This window comes from Salmo trutta, chromosome 3 (genome assembly GCF_901001165.1).
Source record: "Salmo trutta chromosome 3, fSalTru1.1, whole genome shotgun sequence".
In the NCBI taxonomy this organism is placed as follows: Eukaryota; Metazoa; Chordata; class Actinopteri; order Salmoniformes; family Salmonidae; genus Salmo; species Salmo trutta.
Window position 1 is genome coordinate 72,286,645 of NC_042959.1, and position 11,152 is coordinate 72,297,796.

At 45.3% G+C, this 11,152-nt stretch overlaps 1 protein-coding gene and 1 long non-coding RNA gene across 3 annotated transcripts in view; one reads left to right on the top strand and one right to left on the bottom strand.

The window, feature by feature from the left end:
* Window positions 1-255: 255 nt before the first annotated feature.
* LOC115187742 (uncharacterized) overlaps window positions 256-11,152 on the bottom strand; it is a 21,319-nt gene continuing 10,422 nt past the window's right edge. Inside the window, exons 5-16 of one of the 2 annotated variants that reach the window (XM_029746771.1) lie at window positions 10,492-10,587; window positions 10,224-10,274; window positions 9,405-9,554; window positions 9,126-9,236; window positions 7,589-7,738; window positions 7,141-7,278; window positions 6,897-7,016; window positions 6,481-6,613; window positions 6,199-6,314; window positions 4,590-6,016; window positions 3,920-4,106; window positions 256-533 (exon numbers count right to left, since the gene is read on the bottom strand). In XM_029746771.1, coding sequence (XP_029602631.1) covers window positions 510-533; window positions 3,920-4,106; window positions 4,590-6,016; window positions 6,199-6,314; window positions 6,481-6,613; window positions 6,897-7,016; window positions 7,141-7,278; window positions 7,589-7,738; window positions 9,126-9,236; window positions 9,405-9,554; window positions 10,224-10,274; window positions 10,492-10,587 — 2,703 coding nt within the window. In that variant the 3' untranslated portion in view covers window positions 256-509. Of the gene's footprint in view, window positions 534-3,183; window positions 4,107-4,589; window positions 6,017-6,198; window positions 6,315-6,480; window positions 6,614-6,896; window positions 7,017-7,140; window positions 7,279-7,588; window positions 7,739-9,125; window positions 9,237-9,404; window positions 9,555-10,223; window positions 10,275-10,491; window positions 10,588-11,152 lie in introns of those variants that run through there. The other variant, XM_029746763.1, reaches the window with a different exon arrangement.
* Window positions 2,549-3,181, top strand: LOC115188267 (uncharacterized). Its single transcript, XR_003876372.1, has 2 exons — window positions 2,549-2,704; window positions 2,806-3,181. It is a non-coding gene; the product is annotated as an uncharacterized LOC115188267 (long non-coding RNA).

Below are 11,152 nucleotides of genomic sequence, written 5' to 3' on the forward strand. Positions count from 1 at the left end.
AGATGTAGGATCTTAATAATGCTGCAGCAACAGGATTTGAACATTTAGTCCATAATGTTGCTTGAGCTGGCCAAAAGTAGGCTACATGAAAAGTGCAATACTGTTAATATAACTGTGTTAGTGTGGGTTTTCAGTACATTTATGTAAATCACAAAGCTCATCTGCATTTCCTGCGATGCAGGAAAAACCTCAGCAACAAAAGAGTGACCAAATGAAGATCCTACATCTGTAGCTCTAACAACATTATGCAGGATGAAGAAAATTATTCTGCTGTTCACTCAGACTCATAATCACAAACTCAAAATCACTCACAAACATTCCATGCAACAAACTGAAATCAAACATTTGGTGGCAATCAGCTCACTCAATCAACATCTTGCTGTGGAAAAGTATCACATTGTTGATATATGTCTACTCCGGCACAGTGAAAATCTCAAATTACATATAATTCCACATAAAGTGCAGATAGAGTCTTGGAGAATGAAGGGCTCCCAGTAGCCTATGCAGAGCTACACCTGGCTAATCGTCCCGTCCTCATGCGTGCCGAAGTCTCTCAAGGTCAAAGTTTGGCTGAGCCCCACCTCAGCCGCTTCCCACCACTCCTCATCAACCCCAACGCCACTGTCCTCTGGGGTCAGCTGATCCAGGACCTCATGGCTTCAAAGCACCAGCCTGGCCAATCAACGCTGGCGCTATCAGGAAGGCGGGGGCTAGAAGAGAGACAGGAAAAAAGCTTTTAACCATGTCATGGTTATGACAGTAAATGCAACTTACAAGAATAACGATTTGAAAATAGAGTGATCCTACACTACATGGTAATCAGCCCAGTAGGTAGAGTGATAAAATAACCCAGAATGAAACTGTTCCATAGTGGCCATCAGCCACCCACACCTATCTGACTGAGTCATTTCAATAGATGAATCTTCAAACTGATCATGCATACTTTGAAGACGTTCTTGTCTTTTATTTCCAACTGAGTTTTGATGTAAAACTCACCTGCTCTTCTTCTCCTCCTCCTCATCTCCGTCCACCCTCTCCTCTATCCATCCCTGATTGACACTGGGGGCCAGCCGTCTGACCAGCTCCACCTCTTCCCACTCAGTCTCTCTATCCCCTTCACTGGGCGACTGGGACGGAGTGGTGGAGAAAGACGGAGAAGGAGGAAGAGCCCATGTTCTGAAGGTTGGAGATTTTCCCTTTCCTTCTCTTCTCCCTCCGTCCTTTCTTCTCTCCTTGGCCCGGTTCAAAATGCTCTCCAGAGGGGAGGGGTGCAAGTATGGATCCAACCCAGGAGGGGGAGAGTGGGCTATTCGCGCGTTGGAGGGCTTGGCTGAGGTCAGAAGAGAACTATATCCTTCTTGGAGGATGATATCTGGTATGGACGCGCTCCTCTGAGTCTTCAACTTAGGCCTTTTTGGGGTGTTGTCTTTTTCTTCAGGGATGTCTTTAGGCAGCTCTGGATCAGAGAAAGTGTGGGGCTCTGGGGAGAACTCTTTCTCTGCAGGCATGTCCCAGAACACCCCTCTGTTCATCTTCAAGGACCCCAGCTTGAGCACCAGGTGAGAGTCAGAGCTCTGTCCGGAGGAACCTGAGTTGTGTTGGTAGGAACCTCTGAGTTTCTGTTTGCAGTCTGAGTCAGAGTTGGAGGAAGAGTTTGTGCGTGGCACAGACTGAGCCATCCCAGAGCTGTCAGACCCACTTTGTGACATCTGAGGGGCAGCAGTCTGCTCAGTGTTTATTGGTCTTCTCCTGCGTAACCGTGGTGAATTCAACTTCCAAGAAAACCTCCATGATTCTGCTAAAGCCTCCTCCTCTCCTGATTGGGTGAGCCACAAGTTTCTCATGGCTTGTTGCTCCACTGACTGGGGGGCAGAATTCCTCCGTGTGGATGTGGCTCGTCCTCCCTGTGAGAGAAATCCTTGGGATTCCATTTCACTAATAGTGATAGAAACTTTGATTGTTTTCCCTGCATGGAGAAAGTGTGAACGTGCTGGATTGGTGTCGTGGGTAGTCTATGTCGTAGTCTATGTCAGGATATCCGCCTAGCAACAGGTTGTGTGGGCCGTTGGGTTTGGGTAGAGGTTGAAAGGTTTCTGTTGCCACTCGGGGTAGAGAGTTAGACTGTCTGGAATAGGTCCAGGTCACCCTTCGTTCTTTAATCCCCTTGGACTCAATCCCCTCCTCCCATTGGTTGATGTGTCCGACCTCTCTCACCCTTGCCTCTGACATCATAAACCATCTATGACCCTGCAACCTCCTTGCCTCTTTTTCATTCCCCCCTGCGAATGATTTCTTATGAATGTCACTGAGCTTGCGTGGTTGTCCTGGCAACATTGCATCTTTATAGTCCACTGGTTTCTGAGTTTGTTGTTCCTCCTCCATTTCTATGGACACCAATGTCCCATTCACTTATTGGATGAGGAGTTCCTCAACAGGTTTCACCTCCAAAGAGGAAGTTATCTCTGCTTCTGATTGGTCAGGAGGCTGATCTACTGCTCCTGTAAGTTGCTCTTGATAAGAGTGTCTGCTAAATTACTCAAATGTAAGCTAAAATGGATCCTTGTTCTGTCTTGGTTGATCAGGTGGTCTGATGGGAGATAATGAGACAGGTTCTTCCAGTAATGTTGCCATGGTAGCCGGCCTGGGTTTCTTCCTCTTGGTGCTGCTGTTGGTCTTGGTGCAGATGTACAGGAACTATCGGAGGGTACGTTCAACTACAGCTGTGTGTGTTTTCCTTAAATCCATGTTGACATGGAAAATACGTTTTTAAAGGTTTGTGTAATACTTATTTAATCTCCTCTACAGCGCAAACTGATCCTGCTGTACCCTGCCCTGGAGAACATTGTTCACACCATTGCTAATGAGAGAGAGGACAGAGAGAGGAACAGAGTGAAAGAAGATGAGATCTCCAAATAGAGGAGACTCTGCAATATGACATTTGAAATCATTTGACATGTCTATGATCAGTTGGGAGATTACGTGGTATTTGTACATATTAATTCAGAGCAGACAATTGTAGCAGTTTCTTTTCTACTTTCACCAAAAAAATGTGATTGTTCTTTTATTTGAAATGTGATTGATTTTGTATATGTATGCCTTATTTTTCACTACCAGCACCTTAACCACCTATTAGATTTTTGTAATATATTGAATCACTGAGAATAAAATGATCTAAACACTTCATTGGTTTAAATATGTCTCTTTATTACAATATATCAGTATGAATCTCCCAAATGGGTCACAATACCAAATATGCAGTTACTCCTATAAATCAACAACTGAAATTAAGTTCAATGAAACATGTCATTCTATGTATACACAGCATTTCAGTTAACTGACACCACATCAAAAAGTACACTTGTATAAGACAGTATAGACGTCTACAGATGTAGGATCTTAATAATGCTGCAGCAACAGGATTTGAACATTTAGTCCATAATGTTGCTTGAGCTGGCCAAAAGTAGGCTACATGAAAAGTGCAATACTGTTAATATAACTGTGTGTTAGTGTGGGTTTTCAGTACATTTATGTAAATCACAAAGCTCATCTGCATTTCCTGCGATGCAGGAAAAACCTCAGCAACAAAAGAGTGACCAAATGAAGATCCTACATCTGTAGCTCTAACAACATTATGCAGGTTGAAGAAAATTATTCTGCTGTTCACTCAGACTCATAATCACAAACTCAAAATCACTCACAAACATTCCATGCAACAAACTGAAATCAAACATTTGGTGGCAATCAGCTCACTCAATCAACATCTTGCTGTGGAAAAGTATCACATTGTTGTTATATGTCTACTCCAGCACAGTGAAAATCTCAAATTACATATAATTCCACATAAAGTGCAGATAGAGTCTTGGAGAATGTAGGGCTCCCAGTAGCCTATGCAGAGCTACACCTGGCTAATCGTCCCGTCCTCATGCATGCCGATTCGCTGGAAGTCTCTCAAGGTCAAAGTTTGGCTGAGCCCCACCTCAGCCGCTTCCCACCACTCCTCATCAACCCCAACGCCACTGTCCTCTGGGGTCAGCTGATCCAGGACCTCATCGGCTTCAAAGCACCAGCCTGGCCAATCAATCCTGGCGCTATCAGGGAAGGCGGGGCTAGAAGAGAGACGGGAAAAAAGCTTTTACAATGGAGATAAACTTGTTGGATTGCAAATAGCTTAGTCACAAGATTTGTTTCTGCTTTAGTCTACTTCCATGTTGTTCACTGGAATGTTTGGCATGACATTAACAAAGTAGTTGGCTAAAGTGGACACCAATCTGGTGATCAGGCTAGATTGGTTATGATGACATGGTTGTCATGACATGAAACATGTTTATGGGTGGCATGTCATGGTTATGACAGTAAATGCAACTTGCAAGAATAAGGATTTGAACATAGAGTGATCCTACACTACATGGTAATCAGCCCAGTAGGTAGAGTGATAAAATAACCCAGAATGAAACTGTTCCATAGTGGCCATCAGCCACCCACACCTATCTGACTGAGTCATTTCAATAGATGAATCTTCAAACTGATCATGCATACTTTGAAGACGTTCTTGTCTTTTATTTCCAAATGAGTTTTGATGTGAAACTCACCTGCTTTTCTTCTCCTCCTCCTCATCTCCGTCCACCCTCTCCTCTATCCATCCCTGATTGACACTGGGGACCAGCCGTCTGACCAGCTCCACCTCTTCCCACTCAGTCTCTCTATCCCCTTCACTGGGCGACTGGGACGGAGTGGTGGAGAAAGACGGAGAAGGAGGAAGAGCCCATGTTCTGAAGGTTGGAGATTTTCCCTTTCCTTCTCTTCTCCCTCTGTCCTTTCTTCTCTCCTTGGCCCGGTTCAAAATGCTCTCCAGAGGGGAGGGGTGCAAGTATGGATCCAACCCAGGAGGGGGAGAGTGGGCTATTCGCGCGTTGGAGGGCTTGGCTGAGGTCAGAAGAGAACTATATCCTTCTTGGAGGATGATATCTGGTATGGACGCGCTCCTCTGAGTCTTCAACTTGGGCCTTTTTGGGGTGTTTTCTTTTTCTTTAGGAATGTCTTTGGGCAGCTCTGGATCAGAGAAAGCGTGGGGCTCTGGGGAGAACTCTTTCTCTGCAGGCATGTCCCAGAACACCCCTCTGTTCATCTTCAAGGACCCCAGCTTGAGCACCAGGTGAGAGTCAGAGCTCTGTCCGGAGGAACCTGAGTTGTGTTGGTAGGAACCTCTGAGTTTCTGTTTGCAGTCTGAGTCAGAGTTGGAGGAAGAGTTTGTGCGTGGCGCAGACTGAGCCATCCCAGAGCTGTCAGACCCACTTTGTGACATCTGAGGGGCAGCAGTCTGCTCAGTGTTTATTGGTCTTCTCCTGCGTAACCGTGGTGAATTCAACTTCCGAGAAAACCTCAATGATTCCGCTAAAGCCTCCTCCTCTCCTGATTGGGTGAGCCACAAGTTTCTCATGGCTTGTTGCTCCACTGACTGGGGGGCAGAATTCCTCCGTGTGGATGTGGCTCGTCCTCCCTGTGAGAGCAATCCTTGGGATTCCATTTGAAAATTGGGGATAGAAACTTTTCGATTGTTTTCCCTGCATGGAGAAAGTGGTAAAGTGCTGGATTGGTGTTGGTGGTAGTCTATGTCGTAGTCTATGTCAGGATATCCGCCTAGCAACAGGTTGTGTGGCCCGTTGGGTTTGGGTAGAGGTTGGAAGACTGATTGGTTATGAATGTCACTGAGCTTGCGTGGTTGTCCTGGCAACATTGCATCTTTATAGTCCACTGGTTTCTGAGTTTGTTGTTCCGCCTCCGTTGCTATGGACACCAATGTTCCATTCACTGATTGGATGAGGAGTTCCTCAACAGGTTTCACCTCCAAAGAGGAAGTGATCTCTGCTTCTGATTGGTCAGGAGGCTGATCTACTGATTCCTCAATGGTCATCTTGGGCTCTGTAGGGGGTGTGGCTTGTTCCTGTAGCTGTAGGTCTCTTTGTTTGGTCTGCAGTCGTCTGCTGGCCTCTGTCTCTCTCAGGCCCTGCAGTGTTTCCTGTCAATAAATGGAAGAAAGAAAGAGGGATAAGAAGAGAGCATCAATTTCACTGTATGTTACACATTATGTACATTGTACATCTAATCATTCATTCATTGATTTAATACCAAAGAGACCAAAAGGTAACTACAATAAATCATGTCATTACCACTTTAGTCAGTATTTTTCTGTCTGTTTACCTGTGCCTCGTGGATGTTGAAGACCCATGTAGAGCAGCTCTCTGGGCTGGAAGTGGAGAAGGTGTAGACATTCGTCGCGCAACCCAGAACACTCACCTCCACCACCACAAATGAACCTGGGAGATGGAGAGAGGGGGAAGGAAGAAAGGGAGAGAGCGAGGGAGAGATAAAGAGAGAACTGTCATTTAAAACTCTACAAATGGTCTCTGTAGCAAGAGACAGAGCAACGTTTCATCTTTCCAATTCTAGGATATGTACTGTATGGTCAATGACTGTACTCACAGCCATCTTTGAGTGTGTTACAGCGTGTTCTATCCAGGGCCAGTGGGGGGCGAACTACCTTCAGTCTCTCTGCCTTCTTCTGGACCTTGGTCACCAGCAGCACGTCAGAGAAGAGCAGGGCTGTCACCTCCAGCTTCACCACACAACAGTCGCAACAAACCCACAGAAACATGACATCTACATTTTACATGTTGGTCATTTAGCAGATGCTCTTATCCAGAGCTACTTACAGTTAGTGCATTCATCTTAAGATAGCTAGGTGAGACAACCACATATCACAGTCGTAGTAAGTACATTTTTTCTCAAAGTAGTTATCATCAAAGTCCGTGCTAATGAGATGATAATATTAGGAAGAATCCTCTACGTGGAAGTCAATGTTTCACTGGAACAGAGTGAGATTCTGTCACTCAACCTACCTTGTGATCCTTCCTTCCTCTGATCTTCAGAGTCTCCTCCAATAGCAGCTTGCGTATGACCCCAGGACCCACCCCTCTGACAGGGCACGTTAAATCAAAACTGCAGAACTCTCTGACATGCTGTGGATGACATCAACATTGACTACTCACTGTCTGCGTCACACATTACAGTATCTATATCGTTTTTTAAGGTTGGTGTTTCCTATCCTGTACTCTGTTCCTAGCTTTTTCTTCTCTCTTTCACCTTTTCGATTTCCTCATTCATCCCCTCCATCACATCATATCCCTCTATCTTCTGGGCGGAAAGCGAGAGGGCCAGCTCATCATCCTTAAGCCTCAAGAAGTCATTGATGCTGTGCAGAAAGCCATTAACACAGGCCAACTGGAGGAGAGACAGAGGGGGGAGAGGGAGAGAGAGAGAGATATATAAAGAAAAGAGATAGTGAGAGAGAGAGAGAGAGAGAGAGAAACAGAGAGAAACAGAGAGAAACAGAGAGAGGGATAGAGTGTGTGGGACAGAGAGATTTCCTTAATTTGCCTTTTCATCTATTACTAGTAGAGGCAATTAGCGATTAGCTAGTAAGAAAATGGCGCTGGAACGCGTAACTTCCTTTTCTAATGAACATGAACAGCCTCAGGCCTGGCAAACTGAATTAAAAGGCATTGATTTAAAAGGCTAGCTCTTCACTCACCATGCCCCTGAGTGTGTGCTGTGTGTGGGGAGCCTGGGTGGTCTTGAGGACAGCCTTCAGCAGCAGGGGGTACTTGGTGATCCTCTGGATGGGTTTGGCCTGCATATCTCCCAGACGCATCCGCTCACACTGGGGGTGTGTCTCCACCCACTATGGACACGGAGAAAAACATTATTTAGTGTCTTCTAATAGAGTCTTTAGACCTCATACCCAAAGTTATGGCCTTGGTATAACTAATGTAAATACAGGGTTGTTACTGTGTACGAAAAAATATTGTTACATGGTACTGGACAAATTCAAAGGCTTGAAAAACTCCTAATGGAGATTCTTTGAACAATCTGTAAAAGTGCGTAGACAGCAAAAAACAGCCAAAGACACGTTCTAATCTTTAAGAAGACAATGTGCAGGCTATGCTCTCAGAGTCATTAGGTCAGGGCGTTGGTGTAACAAGTGTTCGGCCTTCAGGATATTACCAATAACAGAAGGCCTGGATATGGTGTTCATCAAAACCACTAGAACATGATCAATAACAGAAGAAGTTCTGCGGATGCTATGACTCAGTACACTGTTGTTCCAGACATTGTTACCGTAATAAAGGGTAGTTTGGAGAAGCATGTGTGTGACGCAGAGTGACTTTAGGGTGAGAGTGAAAGGGTGTGCATGCAACATGTAAACAAGAAGTGGGCTTGTGTATGAAGTGGTGTGTGTGGGTTTGTTTCTGTCTATTGGCAAGGACATTCTCACCTTTACTGTTAAGGCGAGTTCTACCAACAAAATACAACCTAGCTCTCTGGTACCATGCAAACCATGATCCCTTCTGTGTTTTCCACCCTGAGGTAAACGTAAAGGAGTCTGTTGCACATGTTGTTAATGGTTTCTGTTCATACTGAGACATGACCTAGACATGACCGCCTTGTTGACCTGGTGGCCACGGAGGTGAGACAGGTGGAGTCACCAATCGAACACATACACAAACATTCTCTTGTCAGAGAAGCCTGGTTTGATGTTGATGATCATGTGTTTTCTTGTCTGCTGAATAAGACAGATATTGTTGGTGTGGGGGAGGCCAGAGGGAGGGGCTGATTCTGGAGGTGGGCTGCTCATTGGACTACTACATGGAGCAGTCCTTTTCTGACAAGCTGCTTAAATACCAGCCCCTCGTGTCACTCCTGAACAGCCTCGTAACAGTGCATGCTTGCTACGGTGATATTGGGAAGTCTCTGCCTTGTTCACAGGCTGACAGTACCTGGACTTCAGACAGCAGGCCTACATAAGACGAAGTACATAAGACGAAGTTGATAAAGTACATAAGACGAAGTTGATAGCGAGGTACTGCTCTGTGTCAGCAGTCATGGGCAGCCTTGCTGTGTGAAGAAGAAGGTGCTATCTGTTTCCCTAGGTGTCCAAATATCCTTGAGATGTTTGTATGAATTATGATTTGTGGATTGAAATAAAATATAAAAAATATGTTTTTGTGTATTTGTGTGTTTGTGTGTTTGTGTGTTTGTGTATTTGTGTGTTTGTGTGTTTAACTCACCATTAAGTAGGTGTGGAAGTGCAGGTTGGTGTCTGTCAGTTTGCTCGTAAACTCCACTGTGCTCTCCTCCTTCCAACAGTAGTGCAGATAGGTGGAGAATCGCTCAGGGAACTGCAGACAGAGGGTGGGGATGGGATTAGACAAAGATTGCTGTAAACAAACATGTTTTAAACTCATGACCCGTGTTTCCATTCCTTCCTTTCACCTCCGTTTGACCCTTATACTTTTCATCCCATATGTGACCCTGATACTAAATCTGATTGACAGTCAGTACTGTACCTGCAGGCATCCTGCCTCTAACCCCATGGGGTCAAAAGGCTTCCCCGTCCTGCGGACTTCCTGTAACATGGGATACATCACTTCCTGCCAGAAGAGCCGGTGGGCGCTGAGGATGGAGGGAAGGTTGGAGAAGAGGCTCTCAGGTGTCACCTGAAGAAGAGAGGGACAGGAAAAAGAGGGTGATGATACTGCTTTCTTGATTTTGAACCTACAATCTACCCCACACCTCTTGTCATTATGTGTTGAAGTTTGTGGTTGTCTAAAGTCCCCAAAAATATATGATAGTTGTAGACCTTTTGTAATAAAAAAAGATGAAGAGGGTAATAGTTTGACAGTGCTGCAGTGTCTAGCTGTAGAACTCTGCAGAACTCACTCCCCCACATTCTCAGATACTTTCCACATTCTCAGCGGAATGATCTAACATTCTGTTATTGAGCTGAATGTTCCATCTGCCCTGGTGTGTTCTGTGTCAGATAGAGCAGATGTTCTCAGTGTGTTAGTATGTCAGCTCAGCAGTATGTACTGTATGTACAGTATGTTGTACTACAGCAGTCGGTTTCAACTAGGCCCAAGGGCCTCCCCTTGAACTGTATACTGGTTTTAAATTCAACCAAAGGTCAAAGTCATTCATGAAAACACACACACCTGAACCCAGTCAGATCATGCACGATCCAGCTCAAAGGTACATTCTTTGCAACACATCTATTTGAGTGGTCAGCCGGGAAACACAGATAGGCCCAAAGACCAGAGAGGGAGTTCTAGAGAAAATGTTCCCTTCAGAAAACCCTGTGAATGAGAACCCAGCTCATATAGACTGACCTCTAAAAGGAATCCATGCTGGTGCAGGTTGGTAAGAGCTGCCATCACCAACTGAGAAACACAATGACACAAACAAACACGGGCATTGAAAAATGACATTGCAATAAAAGATGCTATACAGATAACAGTTACTATTATCATATTTCTATTATGAATAGCCAGTGGTTGTTATGGACACATCACTGAAAGACATTGATACGTTTTCAGTAATGAGAGTAATGAGAGTAATGAGAGCAGGGTGTCTGTCTGTCTGTCTGTCTTGTCTTACATCAGTGACAACAGTGAGCTTGTTGATGTAGGTGAGCTCAGTGTGGACCAACTCCCACAGTGCCTCCTGTTGCTGCCTCTGGGTCTTACACATCATCTGATCAGAGAGAGGGAGGGAGAGGGAGGAAGGAAGGAAAGAAGGAAGGAAGGAAGGGAGGGTGGGAGAAAGAGATATGTTGTAAAAGGTAGGGGGAGAGAGAGGGTGGGTGGGAGAAAGAGATATGTTGTAAAAGGTAGGGAGAGAGAGAGAGAGAGGGTGGGAGAGATATGTTGTAAAAGGTAGGGAGAGAGAGAGGGGTTGGGAGAAAGAGATATGTTGTAAAAGGTAGGGAGAGAGAGAGGGGTGGGAGAAAGAGATATGTTGTAAAAGGTAGGGAGAGAGAGAGGGGTGGGAGAAAGAGATATGTTGTAAAAGGTAGGGAGAGGGGGGGTGGGAGAAAGAGATATGTTGTAAAAGGTAGGGAGAGAGAGAGGGGTGGGAGAAAGAGATATGTTGTAAAAGGTAGGGAGAGAGAGAGGGGGTGGGAGAAAGAGATATGTTGTAAAAGGAAGGGAGAGAGGGGGGGTGGGAGAAAGAGATATGTTGTAAAAGGTAGGGAGAGAGAGAGGGGGTGGGAGAAAGAGATATGTTGTAAAAGGTAGGGAGAGAGAGAGGGGGTGGG